The sequence below is a fragment of the Rhinatrema bivittatum genome, chromosome 1 (assembly GCF_901001135.1).
Source record: "Rhinatrema bivittatum chromosome 1, aRhiBiv1.1, whole genome shotgun sequence".
In the NCBI taxonomy this organism is placed as follows: domain Eukaryota; kingdom Metazoa; phylum Chordata; class Amphibia; order Gymnophiona; family Rhinatrematidae; genus Rhinatrema; species Rhinatrema bivittatum.
The window spans coordinates 214657559-214679407 of NC_042615.1; the positions used below are offsets into that span (position 1 = coordinate 214657559).

General features: G+C 42.0%; 1 protein-coding gene across 3 annotated transcripts in view; it reads left to right on the forward strand.

Annotated features, from left to right (window-relative positions):
* The window catches only part of SORCS2 (sortilin related VPS10 domain containing receptor 2), a 1741628-nt gene that overhangs the window by 1688141 nt on the left and 31638 nt on the right, over positions 1–21849 (forward strand). For all 3 annotated transcript variants that reach the window (XM_029591638.1, XM_029591649.1, XM_029591657.1), the window contains exons 22-23: positions 8906–9018; positions 15986–16111. In XM_029591638.1, the coding sequence (XP_029447498.1) occupies positions 8906–9018; positions 15986–16111 (239 nt within the window). The remainder of the gene's footprint in view (positions 1–8905; positions 9019–15985; positions 16112–21849) is intronic.

Below are 21849 nucleotides of genomic sequence, written 5' to 3' on the forward strand. Positions count from 1 at the left end.
TGCTGTTTCTGGATTTCTTTCAGCAGCAGGTGTGAGACTGAAACCTCAGACAGAAAGCAATACAAACATACATACTTGCTGTACATTTTCATCCATGGGTGAAAAATAGTCTCGCCCTCCAGTCCCAGTGTCTCACATTCATGAAGGAGATGGCTGGTATCTAAGGTGAGCACCAGTAGGGATGTAGCACAGAAAATAGTGGCCACAGAGAGAAGTGTAAGCACGAGCAGCACTATGTCAGACACTGATTCCTCCCCCACTTCAATAGACCAAAGCCATGTTGCCCTCAAAGAACCTTCTATCCTGATTCTGGCCATAGTTAAAGCATCTGGTAAGAGAGACCCTTGCCTCCCACCCCAGCAAAGGAGACCACCCAGAGAAATTTCTATGAAACACTATCTCACAGAGCCTATTGAAGGCATGGACACAAATACACTGGCATATTGGGTACCCAAGTCTGTAGTCTGGCCAGACTTAGCCAAGGTGGCTCAGCACTATCTTTCCTGCCCTTCAACCAGCAGAATATGTCTTCTTAATGGCAGGGGACATCGTGAGCCCTCATTACTAAAGGCTGATACCAGAGTGGAAGGAAAAGCAAGTCTTTTTGCAAATCTGCCTTTGCTTGGGTTTTCAGAATTTCCATACAAGTGGCAAGATGACTGAAGACACCTTGAAGGCCTTGCTAACTTGCCATGCCCTAGATATGCAACTTTAGGGGTCTTGCATTCGTTGTGGTTCGGGGGGACCTGAACCATGAAATGGATTTTCCCCGAGCTTCAGGGAAAATTCGTTTTTCGGGTCAGTGTGGGGGGAGGGGCACATTTATTTAAAAGAACAAAAAATACCACCCCAACTCTTCAATTTTACTTTCTTACACCCCCCCCCCCACCATCCCGATCCCTCCCCAAGAGGGTAGGAGCATGTGACGGGGCTGACTAATGGCACCTGTAGCCCCTGTGACATCGTAAGGGCAAGGCTATTGGCGCCATTTTGAGTCATAGCAGGCCCGACAGCCCGACGGCATGGAGGGAGAGATCGCTCGCGGGACCCCGCTGGACCACCAGGGACTTTTAGTAAGTCTTGGGGAGGGATCGGGATGGTGGGGGGTTATATGAAAGTACTTGTGAAGGGTTGGTGTGGGTTTTTTTTCCGATTCGCAGTTTTATTTCCTATTCGTGGTTTGTTTGTTTTTTAATTCATTTTTCCGGTTTTGGGTTTGGATTCCAGTTTCGTTTTTGGCGAAAAACAATCCGTGGGAAAACAAGTTTTCCCACAAAGCGCCTGAACCGAAACCCGACCCAAGCCAGAAAAACAAAGCTCATCTCTACTACACATACCTACCTGCCATGCCCCTGATGTGCTTAAGGGTCTCATTACCTCCGCTTTGCCTGCCTGCTGTGCCGCTGATATACCATCTTAGGGTCTTGAAGCTACCACTCTGCCTATCTACCATGCCCCTGATATACCACCTTGAAGGTCATGTTAGTATGCCTACTTGTCATGCTCATTATTCATCAGTATGAAAGGTTGGTACTTCTGTGTTGTTTGCTATTTGGTTCTCAGCCTAGCTCTCCCACCCTATTTGTTTTTGGTTATACTGGGGTGTTTTGTCTCCAGAATACAAATATGACAAAAGAAAAAAAGTTTCTCAGCCCTCCTCACCTCATTTTGTTCTACCTCTCTACAATCCCAGCCTAGCTCTCCCAGCCTGTTTCTTTGTTGGTTATACGATGGGGGTGTTTTGTCCCCAGAAAAAAAATACACTTTTCTTCTCCTCCTCTATCTCGTTTTAGTTCTTCATTTTGTGCTATCCCTCTACATTCCTAATCTTGTTCTCCCACCCTGTTTCTTAGTTGGTTATATGGTTTATTTTGTCCTAGAAAAAATGTGAAAGTTGAAAAAAATACAAGTTTCTCCTTCTCTCCCATCTCTCTTCTAGTTCTCTACCTTACTTTTTTATTGTACATTTCTTACTCCTAGGGGAATTCCACGCTATTATGAAGCGCAGAATTTGCATAGAATTCACCTGTTGTGCAGAATTTGTATTTTTTACACAGAAGAATAGGAAGCTTCCAGGCTGTAAGCAGAGCCCATCCCACTCGCGGCAGTAGAAGAGTGAGACCGCCAGGCCACGAGCGGAGTAGCAGGGCCCATCCCGCTCACGGCATTAGAACAGGAAGGCCACTTGGGCTGCAAGCAAAGGCCATCCCACTCAAAGCAGAAGAAGATTGCGGACACTGGGCCATGAGTGGAACCCATCCCCCTCACGGCCAAAGAAGACAGGAGAAGCAAGAAAGCCTGTGAGAGAGTAAAGTGTGGTACTGTGCACTAAGAATGAGTGTGTGTGCCAGAGAGAGAGAGAGCCTATGAGAGGGAGTTTGTATGTGAGTAAAAGATTAGAGCCTGCATGTGTGAGAGAAGGATTGGATGTGTGTTTATGCTTGTGTGAAGCTGGGTGTGTGTGTGTGTATGAGAGAGAGAGAGGTAACCTGTATGAGGATGGGTAAGTGTGTGTACAAGTAATAGAGGGTATGTATGTGGGAGACAGAAGGTGCCCATGTGAGAGTATGTATGCATGAGAGAGAGAGAGAGAGAGAGAGAGGAATCCTGTGTTTGTATGTTTGCATGTGCACGTGCATGCAAGTGGGACAGAGGGAGCCTATATGAGGGAGTGAGTGTGTGTGTTTCTGTATCAGAGGGATAGAGGCAGAGTGTATGTGTGCAAGAGAGAGAGAGGGAGCCTGTGTGAGGGGCTGCATAAAGAGGGGTCAAACTCTGGGGGTAGAGATAGATGGAAGGGGTTGAATGAGGAGGGGAATGGGAGAGATAGTGGAGTTGGGGCCTGTGAGGACAGAGTGAAAAGGGTCTGGCCAGGGGATTAAGGAGAAAGTCAGAAGGGACACTCTTACAGTGTACTTTTAGAGGAATTCTGCTCAAAATATTTGAAACTCTGCATCTTTGAATAATAACTTTTCTGCATTATATTTTAAATTTATATATTTTAAACTTTTAGATTATATACAAAGCAAATGTTTGCATACAGATAAAAGAACAGAAGAATATATATTACCATACAAAAAGAAGATATTACCATCCACAAAAGGCAAATTATAAACATATTCATCGTCTCCAAAGAAGAAAAACCACTAAAAGGGGAGGCCAAAAAAATAAGGAAGTATTACAAAGAAATTACCAGGAAATCTGGCTTAACATGAAAATATTGCACATTCTACTATAAAGCGATCCAAACTGTAGTCCTACTGAGCACCAAAGGATGTTGTTGGCAAACTTCAAAAATCTAAGAAGAACCTTAGTTGTTCAGGAAGAATAAAAAACAGTCATCATCACAATCTCTAATAATACATTTACAAGGACATCTCAAAATGAAGGAAGTTCTAGATCTTAAGGCAGTAAAGTTCTGCCTTCTTTCATGCATAGTCCGAGTAAAATCTGGAAAACTACAAATCGTTTGCCCTAGAAATAGTGAAGATAGATTTCTAAAAAGGTCTCCTCATTAATTCACTAACTTCATGCTCATAAATAAAAGAAACTAACAAAGTAGATCGCTCAATTATCTCAAGACCTGAACTTTCTAGAAATTCAAATAAATTATCAGCAATATTTAAGGAAACTGGCTGAGAATACTGAGCATTAACCACACGATTAGCAGGAAGGAAAAAGACATTGTTTATTAAGGGAATATTTTCAGAGTCAAACTGAAGAACATCCACAAAGTATTTTTTTAATGTGGTAAGTGGAGTTTCCCCCACCACTTTAGGAAAATTAAGGAATCTAAGATTTAAATGTCTGATGATTTTCCAGGAACTCCATACATTGAGACAAAAGTGATAGAGTCCTTAACCACAGACAAATTCAAGGCTTGCATATTCTTGATAGTAGATTCCATATTAATCATCATCTGCTGAATGGCAGCAATCCGGGAGTCACAGTTATTCTTCATAGATTCAAACTTAATGGCAAGAAGGTCAATTTTATTATTAGAGTCTTTCAAAGAACTACCAAGGCCCACTAGTAGGTTCCAGATAGCATCCAACATTACAACTGCTAGCTTGGTAGTCAAAAGAGAAAATGCACCTGAGGAGCCTTGCAGAGCCAACCTCATACTGCCCATTAACACAGGCTCAAACAATGGCAAAGACTCTGCCCGAATGGTGACGGGAGAGGAGGATAAGCGGGCAGCAAAGCTCTCTCCTCCGGACTCCTCAAGCAGCGCCAAGGAAAGCAACTGCTCGAACACCAAACCACCTACAGCACCTTCCGAAGGAGGCGCCGACAGAACATCATCATTCTGTGTCTCTGATGGCAGTGGAACGGCAAGTCTCTCTGCAGGTGGCAATCACAGATCCTCAAAGCTGAGTGTGACCTCTCAAGGCAAATATCGGGCACTTCCCTCACCTGAAATTGCAACAGAGCCTCCAGTCCCAGTTAGTACTGAAATGCAGGGCATGAAGGGTGATATAATCCGCTGCCCAGGGAGAGTGGTGTCAGGGAGAAAGACCCAAATCTTCCCTTTATGCTTCAAAGGCATAGTTGTAAAAACCAAGAGGAAATCATGGAGCAATAAACACTAGGGATGTGCAATCATTTTTCCCGAATTAGGCAATGTCAACGAAATTGCCTAATTCAGAATGGTTCAGGATAACCGAAAAACAATTGATTTTTTCTGAAATTTCGGATAAAATTCATTTTTTAGTTAGTGCGCGCTAACTCTGCCAGGTTAGTGCGCACTATCAGGATTTAGCACGCACTAAGTCCCGATAGTGCACACTAACCCGAAACTCGGGGCCCCCGAAAAAAAACAAAACCCCGAACCAAGGGAAAAAACGAAATTCCTGCTGGGGGGCCCGAAACGAAGCCTGACACAAAATTTTTACCCGAAGCACCGCTCTAACAAACACACCCTGCCTCATGCCACCATCTTCCCTATGCCTGTGTCTAAATTAATTATTTTGACCAATATAAAATGTGCTGAATTTTGCAGAATTTTAAATTTATGTGCGCAGAATTCCCCCAGGAGTAACCTCTAGGATACCAGCCTAGTTCTCTTTTGGGCATCGTCCCAAAACATCCTCAGTCATAAGGTGAAATGCAAGAACAAGAGAAAACATGCACAGGAGAGACTTTTTACATGTTTTGACTATGGAAAAGGTTTCACTAGGAAGTAGAACTAATGCGACACCAGAAAATCAACAAAGGGAAGAAATTGTGTGCAGCTATGGAATATTGGAAAAAACTTTAATAAAGCAAACCTCACAAGTTACCAGGAAAGCAACACAGATGAGAGACCATTGTCATATTCTTTCTAATTGTGATAAAAGGTTCAATCAAAAAGCAAGTTTACAAGAAACCCAAAATTCCATTCAGTAGCGAGATCAGTTTCAAGTAAGGGATGTAATAAAAGCTTATGTCACAAAAGTAATACTGATGACAGATCTATCTCATGTATTAAATCTGACAAGTGCTTCAACAAGAAGACATATCTCCCATGCCACTCTGCCTTGCTGCTTTACCCCTTATCCTACACCTTAGGGATCTTTCTTCCACTCAGCATTGCTGCCATTCCCAGACTTTGCACCTTGAGAGTCTTGCTGTCTCTCTGCCATTCTGTTATTCCCCATATTCTGTACCGTGGGGTATTCTTGCCACTCTGGGGAGCTGCTTTGCACCTCTCATGGTGCCTTGGTGTGTTGATGGCACTCTTTGTGCTGCTTTGCCCGTGCCTCAGAGTTTTTCCTGCCATCTCGTCTGCTTCATTCTCCGATCATAGTGCCTTAGAGACGTTGATGCCATTCTTGGTGCCACTTTGCCTCTCATGCTACCTTTGACAGTTCATGCCACTGTTGTCAGTGCCCACTTTTGATGCCTTGGGGTGTTCTTCCTACTCTTGCTGCTTCTTTGCTCCCCTCATGGTACCTTGAAGAACTCCTGCCACTGTAGGTACCACTTTGCCCCTTTATAGTACCTTAGGCTGTTCATGCCACTTTTGGTGCCCCTTTGCCACAGTGGGGTACGTTGGAATTCTATCCCCCTTCAGATGATGTCATCCCTCAAGTTTCATTAGAACTGATGAGAAATCTCCAATTTTGGATCCCAAAATTGACTGCAGTACTTCCATCATTGACTTTAATGGTAAACAAATGAACGAGTAAAACAAACAAATGAAATTATTTTTTCATTTGTAACTAATGAACCAAATGGAGGCGCCATACAAAATTAATGAACCCAGCATATGCCACTGAGCTACTGGGCCAGCCCAAGGAAGAAGAATTTCTAATGTCCAGATAGGTAGCCACCTGAGCACCCGTGATTATCAGCCGGTATGACCTGAGATACGAGCTAAGGCAGAAAGGAGTTGCACAAAGTCCAAGTCCTAAATTTAAAAAATGCCAGCTTTGGTAACATGGGAAAGTATCTCAGTAAAGTGCTAGCCATGTGGGAAGATGTAGGTGAAGTGGGAGAACAGTGGGCTAAGCTGGGAAAAGGAGCTAAAGAAAAAGTAACAACATCTTTATGTTAACAAAGTAAATACAAGTAAAAATAAAAAGACTCCAATATAATTTTGAAAAGAGGTAGCCAAAAAAGTAAGGGCAAAGAAAGAAATCACCATTCAAAGCATATAAGGGATTTCAGAAAGAGGAGTTTGGGAAATATTATCAGGCAGAAAACTAGTCTGGGTAGCAAGGGTATGAGTTGAAAAAAAAAGATAACTAAATTGGTTAAGTGAGGTTATGAGGCTTTTTTCAGGTATGGCCTGCAGTACAGAGGGGGGGCTGCTTGATGCTTTGGTGGGGGGGGGGGGGAGACCTTGGATGAGCTGCTTCATGACTTGGCAATAGGGGGAAGAGGAGATGAGGTAGGCACTGCCACCGATAATACCAATATGTATTAGAGGCAATAGTGCATCCATGTTCCGTGAATGCCTCTGTGGCAGTAGCCACAGAGGCATTCACGGAGCGGGATGCCAGTGGTTGGTGTTCCACCTTCACGGAGCGGAAGGCTGGAGTGGCATTCACGGAGCGGGATGCCAATGGTATACCACCTTCACGGAGCGGAAGGATGGAGGGCTGCCATCTCCAAAAAAAAAAAGCAGAGAGGTGGGTAAGAGTATGTAAAATTACCGGTGAGGACATAGGCTCTAGGTATTGCCAATTATTAGGCTTGTTCAATATTTGTTGATTGTTAATGTGGCTCGCGAGAATGACCGCTACTACCTGGAGATAATACCCATGTTCAATGAACATACACATGGTTAATGAGACTCCATTGCTCTAGGCTTCAACAGCAAGAGGAAATGTGGAAAAAAAAAAAAAGATTTGCATTCACAAAAAAGCGAGGTGTAGCTTGCTCGTTACGGCGGTTACTTCCCCAAAACCAAATAAGCCGATACTTTACTTTCAATACATATCCAGCATAGCTCTCTGCTTCAACGGCAGGGGAGAAAGTCTAATATTTCACTTTCAATGCATAGCTCTCTGCTTCAATGGCAGGGGGAATGTGGAAAAGAGGATCTGTATATGGACAACAACCAACAAGGTCTGAATGACATAGTCTGAGTGGACAAAGGCATGGGTGTAGCCTGCTTATTGCTGCAGTTACTACCCCTAATTAAGCTAGATATTCACTTGGATGCGGTTCCGGCACTGCTTTCTACATTGGTGGTGGGGTGGAGGGGAAATGGAACTAAGGGGTACTAAAAGCCAGGCGTAACAAGTATGAGAAAAAAAAAAGAGTGCATGGCTTGCTGGGCAGACTGGATGGGCCGTTTGGTCTTCTTCTGCCGTCATTTCTATGTTTCTATGTTACTTCTGGTTCTAAGGACGGATATATTAAATGCTTAGCACGCTTTAGTAACTCAGGCATTAAGGTTGTGGCTTAGTAAATAGGCCCCTAAGTATCTAGTTTTCTAGGTGTTGTTTGACACCCCAAAATAGATTGTACACTCTCCAAATTCAAGTATCTGACTTACTCGAAACATGTTTTTGAAAAATGAGTAATATAGAAGTCCTGTGAATTTTGCAAGCAAACAATGTGGCTGTCACAAAACAAAATCAGCTTATTTCTTAAAACAGTACTAGTTTTGCACTGTTTGGATGAAGTCAAATAGACTTTTTTATTTTTTAGCAGTTAATATCCAAAGAATATTTGTGTGAGGTTAATATGAAAATACTGTATAGAATTGATTCACCTTTTACTGGCCTTGTTAATGCCACCACCATACTAGGTGTGCAAATGTAAAATCACTGCTGCTGTGTACTCAGTCACAAATTGCTTAAAGGATGTATGTTTTGGGCAGCCAAATTTATAGGTTATTTTCAGACCATACAAACTGTCTACACATATTATGTCTCATGGGTGTTAATATCTATCTGTAATTAATCAGAGATATAGAGTTAACAGCTTTATATTTTGGATTTATGCTGCAGTGAGGAAATCTGATGGTCCTTTCGTCCAGTTCACAATATTGTATTTATATATGTGTATATGTATGTATTGTTTGTTATTGGTTTTATGAATATGTATATTGTTGATTTTTACTTTTGTTTAACTTGTACATTGCTTTGAGTGATTTTTTTCTAAAATCTGGAAGGCGATTTGAGCTGAATATGATGAATGAGGGATATATGACTTATTTTAGCTCCTGCTTTCAAATTGCTGATTTAGGAGTCTATTCTTTTACATGATCTTTCAGAAGCAAATTTATTGAATACACGAACATTTTGTGCATCAAACCAAAGACAAATGTTCTACTTCTACTGAATGCATATTAAATTAATGACAGTTAAATTGATTTTAGTGTATATTATAGTACATTTTGAAGTGTTTCAAGTGTTTCTGGTTCAGTAGTCGTCATTAAGTTCTAAAACAATATTTTTCCTCTCTCCAGATCAATTTCAAGTTCTTTCGCTAAGATTTACGAAACATCTGGACATGTACAATCCCAACATACCAGAGTGGAGGGAAGACATAGGTTTGATTGTGACACAACTACTTGCAAAGGTGCACTGCCATTATTATGTTTATAAGTTTTAACACTGAAGCCCAAATGTATTTTATTTCTAATCATAAAGAAAACAATCCAATTACAACAAAAACATAGAATGTTGATGACACCAAGAAATGGTTTGAGATGAGCTCTTGGACAACAGCGTACAAGTTGTAAGCTGCAGAATTTCAAAAAGGACAATGTAATTCATTCAGATATTAACATCATTGAACTGGTATACCTGAAAATCTCCAAGAAGCAGAAATGTGGTAGCAACATCTTCATTTGCCCCTTCCTATTCACTCCCATCACAACACCCAGGCCTGTGCTGTTGGCCAAGTCTGTCTATTAGAAGGGTATCCAGTAGGTTTAGCTAGTTAAGGAATATGCTTTAAATATATCCATTTTACTAAAGCTCTTGCTAAGGTATTCTATTAGAGTTATGCAATGAAAATTTCTGCTGCATGTTTTGTGACTATGTATAGCACAATATCAGGAATTAGGCAAATTCAGCCCTTGAGTTCCACAACCTTGTTTAGTTTCATTATACTTATACTTCAGTATGAATGACCAAAGTTTTCATTCTATTGAAATGAAGTGAATTTAATTTGAATCTTGCCTTGATTAGTCTACACTCTTGATTTGAACCTGTCACTAGAGGACAGTAGTTATGAACCTTTGGGCCAATGTCCATTGACAACCAAAGTTACTCCTCTTATCTTCTCCTCTCAGGTCACTAAGTTGTCCTCAGTGTACTGCTCAGATTGCAAAAGTATACACAGGCAGCAGTGATAGAGTTAGTTTTACTGCTCAATCTTTTTTACTTCTCAATCCAATTATCTGACATTCTCCTAAGTCCATGCGAAAGCAGGCATCGCTCTGAATTTGGTGGTACATCTAGGAAATACAACAAACACCAAAAATGGGATAAGTAAGAAAAGTCTGCAGAAAACCAAAACAGTATTAGATTATGAATTTTAAATGTTGTAAATAAATGAAAAACTGTAGGGAAAGTCATCAGACTGGCTGAAAATGTTACAATATCAAGAAACAGCCACCAAATTTAATCACGGGTCATTAAACCTCCTTCTTTTCATTGCTATATTGCTTCAACATACTGAAAATCAAATCATAAGAAGCAGTTGAAAAAGCCAACATGGCCAACATTTTGCCTTAAGGCTGCCTCAGTGCACACTTATCCAAAAAGACCTTCACTGAAGATTTATTTATGGATACCACCTGCAAGCATGTGTAAAAAAATAGACTGTTTTCCAGATTTGGCCAATATATAATTTATAATTTATTTATTTATTTAAAAACTTTTATATACCGGTATTAGTATGCATACATCATACTGGTTTACAATGTAACTTTAAAGGTAGAAATTACAATGAACAGGGAGGGCGAACAAGGAGGAGTATACAAAGAGCAGGAGGTGGAGGAATTAAAGCAATAAATAAAAACTGCAACGGACTATTTACAGGAATATACAAGGCGTAATAGCCCTTTGCGCCAGACTGAACGCCTACCCCCAGCATCTAACTAGGAAGATGCTGGGTAGGTGTTTGCTCACCATTTAAATAGACTGTTGAATCAATTACTGAAGCAGCCAATAGGCGAAACCCTGCTATACCAGATCTGATTCATTAGTGGCTTCTATCATGGTAAGTTAATTTTAGTTATGCAATTTTGATTGGGAAAACATGAGCACTTTAAATTGGCTTACAGAACATGCAGGAGGTACAAAAGAAAAATTCAACTAAGAGACTACCCAATTTGCTAAAAATCTGACTATAAGATATTCCTCAAAGATTGTAGCAAATAGCTTTTGCCTGTTTCAAGAGCTCAAATCATTGAGCTTGTCACACATCTCTAAGGATGACGAGCTCCACATTTCCAGAGCAGCATAAATAAAAGCGGTTTTACCTATTTTAATCAGTTCTCAGAAAACTGCCATCTCTCTGTGCGACCAAAAATCTTTGCATTGGAAGGAATAGCGAGCTTTCAGCTACGCTGAGAGGAGACATTCCCAGAGGTGTGGGAATAACATAGATGTTGTTTCCAAATCTCTCCACCAGCCAACCTTCACATCACCAAAGCAAGAGACTTAGGAGTTATCACTGACAATCGTCTAAACCTAAAATCATTTATTAACCAAACAACGAAAGACTGTTTTCATAAACTACATGTCCTTAAAAGAATAAGACCACTCTTTCACTTTCATGATTACAGAACGGTTCTGCAAGCAATAATCTTCTCTAAGATAGATTACTGCAACTCTATCTTATTAGGTCTCCCCTCGTCTCACACCAAACCTCTCCAGATGGTCCAAAACACGCCAGCCAGAATATTGACAAACACGAGGAGAAAAGACCATATTTCTCCCATTCTCAAAGACCTACACTGGCTGCCAATTCACTACAGAATCATTCATAAGTCAATCACCATTATATACAAATCCATACATCAACATGCTCCACTCCACCTACAAATCCCATTCAGAAAACATACCTCCATCAGACCCATCAGAGAAGCCTACAGAGATTCACTTCATGTTCCACACACCAAAACCTCTCAACATATAACATTCAGAGACTGGGCCCTCTCTACCGCTTGACCATCGCTATGAAACTCCATTCCTCCAGATCTTCGACAGGAACCGTGTCTTCTAACGTTCAGAAAGAGGCTTAAGACGTGGTTGTTTAAGCAAGCCTTTCCAGACCCCACCTGACCATTAATTCACCAACATCTACAGTCAGACACTCTCTGAACATTGCAAACAATCGCTCGTTCCGTTAAATTCCTCTTGCCTTTCCTTCTTCTCCCAGTTTTGAACACCCCTGTTTTATTGTAACTTCAGAGTTTTCCTTTCACTTGTTACTGTTTGAGTTTATTTGCATTTTCACCCACTGTTAAATGTAAACCAGCATGATGTGATCCTTATCTCGAATGCCGGTATAGAAAAGCACTAAATAAATAAAATAAAATAAATTTTCTTCTCATGGCAAATTTCAAAGCAAAAGAACCTATTTACTTTGGCTTAGAAAAAATGGTGCAAAACCTACAGGAAAAAAAAGTACACATGGTCTCTGTTCCACTGTAGACAGTCTAAACATTGCCCCCGTTCTATTTGGGCTCTGCAAATAGCCTTCCTTGCCAGAAATGCCTGCAGAAATAAAAAAAGATTGACTCATGCCCATTGTCTGTCAGGTAAACCTACAGTGCCAGCTGTTTCTATGGAACTCTGCAGCAACCTCTGAATATTCCTTTGGTGAATTCCATGAATAACTGCAAATTGCAGAAAGCACAGACAGTGTTGTACCACTAACCCACCTAAAGTTAAAGCAAAGGTATTGTCAACTACAAAGCATACAAATTAAGACCCAGATTTATCAAATAGCTATAAATATCATGGAAATAGTGCCACTGATAAAAAAAAAAAAAAGGGGGAGGAGGGGCATGGTTAAGCTAATTTTCCTGATACTGCATTGCATAGGCATTTGACGGTTTGGGGGGAGAGATCGAGAGAGCCTCACATATAAGTTAATTTTTTATACCACTGTAAGAGGGGGCACTAGTAACTAAGGGTGAGGTTTGGGGGGGTGGGGTAGGTTTTAGGGGGAAGTTTTCATGCACAATCATAGGTACGAACAGCATAGTTTCCATCAGTGAAGATTTTATGTGATTTGGAGTGATGAAAGGTAAAAGAAGAGTAGATTGGTATCATTTACTCTCTACCCTCTACCTAGCTTGATTCCAGCTAGGTAAAGAGTGCATCAAGCTAGGTAGAGAGAACATGGGACAAATCTACTCTTCTTTTACCTTTCATCGCTCCAGATAATAGTAAATCTTCACTGATGGCAACTGTGCTGTTCTTGCCTATGACTGTGCATGTAAAACTGCTCCCCAAAACCTACCCCACCCCACAAACCTCACTTCGAGTTACTAGTGCCCCCTATTACAATGGTATAAAAAGTTAACTTAAAAGTGACCCTCCACAGAAACTCTCTCTCTCCTCCTCTCCCCTCCCAAACCAGCATTTGCGATAAAAACTGTTTCGGCCTGTAATGCATAGCTAATGCAGGCCTAACGCACAGAAAAAGGTATCGTTATTTCCGGCGTTAAAACCTGTGTTGCTGTGTTACTCTATCATATGCCACGTTAACCAATCCTCATTTCCATTTACTCCACCCAAATTCCTCCCACTCAAATACGAATTTTAAATTCGCATACGCATTTTGCGATGCAGTATTTATTGCTCATTACGGTGTTATCACGGGCTTTAGGATCCTAACTTGCCCAATAAGGCCCTAATGCAATTTGATAAGTGACCCTGTAAAATCTTTAATCTGTTTGGAGGTCTTGAGTATTTTGATACAATTTTTGTAAAAACTGGCAGTGGGAGAGTGACAAAGAGGAGGACAATTTCAAAACTCTGTGGGCTGAGGTAAAGCCCCTGGGTGTTATATGCCCATAGACTTTGCACCAGTTCTCAAAGGAAAAGTATATTCATGATTTCCCTTGTAAAATTATCTAGGGGAGAAAATACCTGTAGAGATTTGCACGTGCTTTTTCTGTGGATACTTTTTCCCTGCCAAACGATGGCATTTAGTTTTGAAAATGCAAAAATATATGCACCTTGTTGCCTCCCCCGACCCATGAGTAAATGTATGTGCGTTGTTCCCCATGTATACGCTTGCCCAGGGAAAGGGCTGCCAATATTCAAATTGCTTATTTATCTAGGAAAATAGCCATGTATCTGGGTAAAAGTCTTTTGAAAATTGTTCTCTGTAAGGAGATGGCCTGATCTGAATCTGGCGAAACTCAAAGTAGGTACTGACTTATTTTTACAAGGTCTGTCCCTGACCACACAAGATTAGCTGCTATTCGTTACAACCTGTATTTGCAGCGGAGTAAAAGATAAACCGTGCTGTGGTCCTGGGAGAGGAGATGGCACACTTCCTTCTCGGTCATCAGACTCAGAGGCTTCACAGGATGAGATTTTAAAAAAGCAGCAGAGAGGCAGAGGAGCGTTCTACACTCCGGAACTTCATAAGAGTGACTGAGCAACATAAGGAACATATTAGGGATGTGAATCGTTTTAGGACGATTAAAATTATCGTCCGATAATTTTAATATCGTCTTAAACCGTTATGGAACACAATACAATAGAGATTCTAACGATTTATCGTTATAAATCGTTAGAATCGTGAGCCGGCACACTAAAACCCACCCCCGACCCTTTAAATTAAATCCCCCACCCTCCCGAACCCCCCCAAATGACTTAAATAACCTGCGGGTCCAGCGGCGGTCCGGAACGGCAGCGGTCCGGAACGGGCTCCTGCTCCTGAATCTTGTTGTCTTCAGCCGGCGCCATTTTCCAAAATGGCACCGAAAAATGGCGGCGGCCATAGACGAACACGATTGGACGGCAGGAGGTCCTTCCGGACCCCCGCTGGACTTTTGGCAAGTCTCGTGGGGGTCAGGAGGCCCCCCACAAGCTGGCCAAAAGTTCCTGGTGGTCCAGCGGGGGTCAGGGAGCGATTTCCCGCCGCGAATCGTTTTCGTACGGAAAATGGCGCCGGCAGGAGATCGACTGCAGGAGGTTGTTCAGCGAGGTGCCGGAACCCTCGCTGAACGACCTGCAGTCGATCTCCTGCCGGCGCCATTTTCCGTACGAAAACGATTCGCGGCGGGAAATCGCTCCCTGACCCCCGCTGGACCTCCAGGAACTTTTGGCCAGCTTGTGGGGGGCCTCCTGACCCCCACGAGACTTGCCAAAAGTCCAGCGGGGGTCCGGAAGGACCTCCTGCCGTCCAATCGTGTTCGTCTATGGCCGCCGCCATTTTTCGGCGCCATTTTGGAAAATGGCGCCGGCTGAAGACAACAAGATTCAGGAGCAGGAGCCCGTTCCGGACCGCTGCCGTTCCGGACCGCCGCTGGACCCGCAGGTTATTTAACTCATTTGGGGGGGGTTCGGGAGGGTGGGGGATTTAATTTAAAGGGTCGGGGGTGGGTTTTAGGGGGTTTTAATGTGCCGGTTTTGCGATTTTTCGATTTTTCACGATTTTTCACGATTTTTCACGATATTTTACCCCCCCAAACGGCAACAATACGATTCCCTCCCCCCTCCCAGCCGAAATCGATCGTTAAGACGATCGAGGACACGATTCACATCCCTAGAACATATTGTGTTGCATGATTGTTATTCCTGCTCCATTTACTTATTTCTTCTTGCATTATTGTTAGCATAAACAGCACATATAATGAAAACACTGTTTATCTTGGAATCTATCCTAGTGCTGACTCAGAGTGTGAGTGTGGAGTTTTGTGTCTTGGAGTAGTGGATCTACCCAGGGTTGCTGCTTGGAGGATATCAGCTCTTTTTGACTTACCACACTTGCACCCTCCCATAAGAGCAATAAAATGGAGAGCGGTGGGGTAGGGAAGGCAATCTTTCTTCCAGAGCCCTGAACATCTGGGGCCCACTGCAGTGATATTACAGTGCTTAGGGTTCATAGAAATGTAAATTAATATCAGACACAGGGAGAAGAAACACTGGCAGTGATTGTTTTAGAGCAGCGATTAATGTTGAAAAAGGATAAAATTATGGAAACTAATGAGAGGAGCTATCTACCAAGAAAAGAAAAAGGTTGCAAACCTGATAAATACTGTGATTGTTTGCAAAGTTTCTCTAGCAGCATTGCCAACCAAGTTTCATATCGTGAAACATGGATAGTGGTTGACAGCAAAGAAAAAAAACCCCTCAGACACCATGACCTCATCAAATCATTTCCTTGCCAACAGTGTTTTGGGAGACAGCAGGCACTCTCCCTAAAATGGAGATAGGACATGGGGGAAATTCCTAGAAAGAATAGTAATTTATTTTAGATGCTACAAAGATATGTAAAATAGAAAACTTTTCTTCTTCTTGTACATCTCCTTTAAGACAAGTGACTTGTGATTTCTTTGTCATTGAAGGAAACTAATATTCCTGAAGAAACTCTTTTGACTGTTGTGAAACCAGGTCTGCCTACAACAGCTGACTTGTATGTGATTCCACCAACAAATAAACCAAAAAAGAAGAGAAGCATCACCAGCGACAAGGTAAAGCTGGTAAATTTTGAATCTGACTTATTACACGGGATTTATTATATTGTGGCAAAAATATTGAACTTGCTGGATCCTTATTAGAAGGAAAAGGGTCCACATATGATGGGGTTGCCTCTTGTTGGGATGAATCATGGAGAAGGCTGACTTTAGTATGCGAGTTCAGGAAGTCTCATTATGCAGGAAAGTGACAGGGAATAAAATCCAAACTTAAACTGGGAGTAGGATGAGTTAAAATTTAAAGGTCATATGGGCCGGCCTGATGGCTCAGTGTAGAGGACCTGTGTTAGAATCCCATCCAAAGTTTTCTGCTCCCCAGCACAGCCAGGGCTGGGAATGCTACAGAGGCAGCATTTACAGCCTCTCAGATGGGAGGGCATCCCAATCAGTAAGGGTGTGCATTCGTTTGCAACGAATTGGTAATTCGCAACGTATATGCATATTCGTTGTATTTGTGGGGGTCACGAAACGTATGGCAAACCCCCACGAATACAACGTACCATTAACGAATAAACCCCCACCCTCCTGACCCCCCAAGACTTGCCAAAAGTCCCTGGTGGTCCAGCAGGGGTCCTGGAGTGATCTCCTGCACTCGGGCTGTTGGCTGCTGGTATTCAAAATGGCGCCAATAGCCTTTGCCCTTACTATGTCACAGGGGCTACCGGTGCCTTTGGTCGGCCCCTGTCACATGATAGGAGCAATGGACGGCTGGCGCCATCTTGTGCTCCTACCATGTGACAGGGGCGGACCAATGGCATCGGTAGCCCCTGTGACATAGTAAGGGCAAAGGCTATCAGCGCCATTTTGAATACCTGCAGCCAACGGCCCGAGTGCAGAAGATCGTTCCAGGACTCCTGCTGGACCACCAGGGACTTTTGGCAAGTCTTGTGGGGAGGGTCAGGATGGTGGGGGGTTATAGTTAATTAAATGTAAAAGGTTGGGATGGGTTTTTTGGGGGGGAAACGTATACATATGTAACTAATGAACGGATCGGGGTCCCCCGAGAATGGATGCAACGGATTTGGGTCCCGACGAATACGGATACCGAATGGGACAAATCCGTCCCTGCTGCACATCCCTATCAATCAGTCCTAAATCTGGCATTCCTAATTGCCAAATTTAGAGCATTGATAATTACAGGATTCTGGAGGGAGCCCTGGTACATGACTCCCAGCTAAGGACTGTTACTCCAATAAGAACATAAGAACATGCCATACTAGGTCAGACCAAGGGTCCATCAAGCCCAGCATCCTGTTTCCAACAGTGGCCAATCCAGGCCATAAGAACCTGGCAAGTCCCCAAAAACTAAGTCTATTCCATGTTACCATTGCTAGTAATAGCGGTGGTTATTATCTAAGTCAACTTTATTAATAGCAGGTAATGGACTTCTCGTCCAAGAACTTATGCAGTCCTTTTTTAAACACAGCTATACTAACTGCACTAACCACATCCTCTGGCAACAAATTCCAGAGTTTAATTGTGCGTTGAGTGAAAAAGAACTTTCTCCGATTAGTTTTAAATGTGCCACACGCTAACTTCATGGAGTGCCCCCTACTCTTTCTATTATCCGAAAGAGTAAAAAAAAACAATTCACATCTACCCGTTCTAGACCTCTCATGATTTTAAACACCTCTAGCATATCCCCCCCCCCCCTCAGCCATCTCTTCTCCAAGCTGAAAAGTCCTAACCTCTTTAGTCTTTCCTCATAGGGGAGCTGTTCCATTCCCTTTATCATTTTGGTAGCCCTTCTCTGTACCTTCTCTATCGCAATTATATCTTTTTTGAGATGCGGCGACCAGAATTGTACACAATATTCAAGGTGCTTTCTCACCATGGAGCAATACAGAGGTATTATGACATTTTCTGTTTTATTCACCATTCCCTTTCTAATAATTCCCAACATTCTGTTTGCTTTTTTGACTGCCGCAGCACACTGAACCGACAATTTCAATGTGTTATCCACTATGACACCTAGATCTCTTTCTTGGGTTGTAGCACCTAATATGGAACCCAACATTGTGTAATTATAGCATGGGTTATTTTTCCCTATATGCATCACCTTGCACTTGTCCACATTAAATTTCATCTGCCATTTAGATGCCCAATTTTCCAGCCTCACAAGGTCTTCCTGCAATTTATCACAATCTGCTTGTGATTTAACTACTCTGAACAATTTTGTATCATCTGCAAATTTTAATTACCTCACTCGTCGTATTTCTTTCCAGATCATTTATAAATATATTGAAAAGTAAGGGTCCCAGTACAGATCCCTGAGGCACTCCACTGCCCACTCCCTTCCACTGAGAAAATTGTCCATTTAATCCTACTCTCTGTTTCCTGTCTTTTAGCCAGTTTGTAATCCATGAAAGGACTTCGCCACCTATCCCATGACTTTTTACTTTTCCTAGAAGCCTCTCATGAGGAACTTTGTCAAATGCCTTCTGAAAATCCAAGTACACTACATCTACCGGTTCACCTTTATCCACATGTTTATTAACTCCTTCAAAAAAGTGAAGCAGATTTGTGAGGCAAGACTTGCCTTGGGTAAAGCCACGCTGACTTTGTTCCATTAAACCATGTCTTTCTATATGTTCTGTGATTTTGATGTTTAGAACACTTTCCAATATTTTTCCTGGCACTGAAGTCAGGCTAACCGGTCTGACCTGGTTAGGTGAGTTTGGAGGTGATGGGGAGCAATAATTCCTGGTTAGTTGTAAATGAAGGCTCATGGCTTGGATCCCAGAGGAGCAAGAAGAAATTGACGATCTTCTCTTGTCTACCAAATAAAATAAATACAGAAGGGGAACAAAAGAAATTATTGGAGTATATTCTGATAATCATAGCTGTCCATATTTAGATAAAAGAAGTATAGGGAAGAATGGGGTTTAATTGGAAATGCTGATGTCCTGTCTTAAATATGACAAAATCAGTATAATTGAGAGTTGGTGAGATAACTCGCTTGGACAGAAAAATTAGAAGAGTAAGGATTATCTAGGAAAAAGTCAGGGAAGAAAAAGTAGATGTGTATCTTTTGTGACCACTGCAGCACACTGAGCCAAAGATTTCAATGTAATCTTCAGATAGATTAGGATAGATAAGAAAAGGGAGTTGATTACATGGGACAAAGTAAAAACCCATTGAAGTAGAAAGAGAGCAAGAAACAGCCTAGATAAGAACATAAGATATGACCATCCTGTTTCAGACCAAAGGTTTATCGAGTTCAGCATCCTGCTGCCAACAGTGGCTAATCTAGGTCACAACCCAAAGAGTAAACCCATTCCACACTGCTGACACCTTAGGCTAATTGGTGGTTTTCACAAATGTACCTATGTTCATGGTCTTTTCCTTCAGAAAAACTCCTTTAAATCCAGCTATGCTAGATGCTTTCACTATGACCTTCAGCAACAAATTCCACAGCTTAAGTATACATTGCATGAAAAAAATGCATTCTCTGATTTGTTTTAAATCTGCTACCTCTTAGTTTTCTGGAGTGTTCCCTAATTTTAATACAATTTGAAAAAGTAAAAACTGTCACATATTTATCTATTGCACCCCACTCATGATTTTATAAACCTGTATTAAATACCCTGTCCTCTCTGTCATCTGTTCCCAAGCTGAAGAGTCCTAACCTGTTTAAACTCTCTTTGTAAGGGAATCATTCTATCCTGTTTTATTATTTTGGTTGCCCTTCTCTGTACCTTTTCTAGTTGCACTATATCTTTTTTGAAGTGGGGTAACCAGAATTGCAAACAATACTCAAGCTATGGTTGCAACATGGATCAATACAGGGATATTATATCTAACTTTTATTCTCTATTCCTTTCCTAATCATTCCTAACCCTTATTTGCTGATTTGGGCTGAGGATTTCAACATATTGGAGTGGAGAAATAGCCTAATTGTTAGAGCAATGGATTTCAAACCAGGGATGCTAGGGTTCAAATCCGTGACGTAACCATGAGTGGACCTGGGTTAACCATGGCCCACCCACTTTGGGATCAGACCCACCCACCCAGCCATGGCTGTTTCACTCTGGAAGAAGCCTGTTGGAGTAATGACTCACAGGATCCCATCCCACAACAGCGAAGAAGAGGGCCTCAGAAGCAATGCCGTCACAGGATCCCATCCACGCGATGGCCTAGAGGAGGGCCAGAGCTGTAGTGCTGTCATGGGATCCCATCCATGTGACAGCACAGAGCTGCAGTGCCATCACAGAATCCCATTCCAGCAGCAGAAGTTTCATGAGAGAGAGAGAGAGAGAGAAAGAGAGAGAGAGAGAACCTAGTCATAATGTCCTCTCCCTAGATAGGTATTTGTATCCCTATGAGTGGCCCACCTAGTATTTCGAGGTGAGGTTTAGGTATTAGTGTAGGGGGTTAGGGGCCACTTTGACATTCAACGTGAGACATATGAACAGAACAGTGGTCTCTTGTGAAGATTTGAAGACCTACGGAGTGAGGAAACTAGGTGGAGAGAATATTGCCCAAATCTCATCTTTGGGCCACCCATAGGGATACAAATACCTATCAAGGGAGAGGACATTATGGCTAGGCTCTCCCCCCCCACCCCCCCCCGGGACCATTAACAGTGGTTGAATGCAGGAAATACAACAGGTATGGTAAAGTCTGGAAATGTTATTGTAATTATTGTAATTAGCACAAATTGCAATAAACTGTATATTAGCATAAAACACGCCCTGTTTACTATCGCATGCGATACTTATCACATTTTGATAAATCCAGGCCCATGTTTTTAATTCTGCTTTGAACTTTTTCTTGTCTGCCTGTAATCTCAATAGGAGCCTGGGTGTGTGTAGGGGGGGGGGGGGGGGTTTGAGAATCGGAGCCTGGGAATATGTGTATGTGAGTGAGAATGGGAGCCAGTGGTATAAGAATGGAAGCCTGGGTGTGCGTCTGTTTGTGTATAAGAATGGGAGCCTGGGTGTGCGTCTGTGTGTGTATAAGCATGGGAGCTTGGGGTGTGTGTGAGAGAGTGAGAGCTTTTGTGTATGTGTACAGAATGGGGGGGGGGGGGGGAGAGCCTATGAGAACGAGAGCCTGTGTGCGTATGTGTGAGGGAGGACAGTAGAAGAGAGACTCTGAAAAGGAATTAGGAAATGACCAACAAGGGAAAAGTGGGAAAAAAAGAGACTGGGACCAACTGATCAGAAAAATACAAAGATCAGATAACAAAGGTGAAAAAAAAATTTGAAATTTTACTAATTTGAATATGCCATCTTTGGGAATGTGCATTTCTTATATTTTTATATTTTGCTTTTTCTTCAGTATTCTACTGTTCAGAGTCTAGTTTCTCAGGCTATTTTGATTTTGTCTGTATGTTTCTGTTTCTAATTTGTAGTCGTCTCTGTTTTGCCTGTGTGTGTGAGACTGAAGTGCAGTATTTCTGTTAGTGTGTAGTTTCTCTGTTAGCAGGCTGGCTTGTTCTGTTACTCCATTAGGTGATGTATTAAGGTTCTAGGGCCTGGTGTAGTATTTCCATTGCTGCTTTTTCATCTTGAGAATGTATGGTATGGCAAGATTCTAGATGCATCTTTCTTTGCAGGAGTTTCTGTTTCTTCACAAAAGAGCAGTGGAGGGTTATTTTTTGCTGAGGTGATACCAGAATTTGAATATTTTTTTTTCATGTTAGTTGTAAAGTGAATTGTCCTAGCTCTGCTCTACACCTGTTCTGATTATTAATGATATTTTATTGTAGTTAGGATGATTTCTGGCTTTTT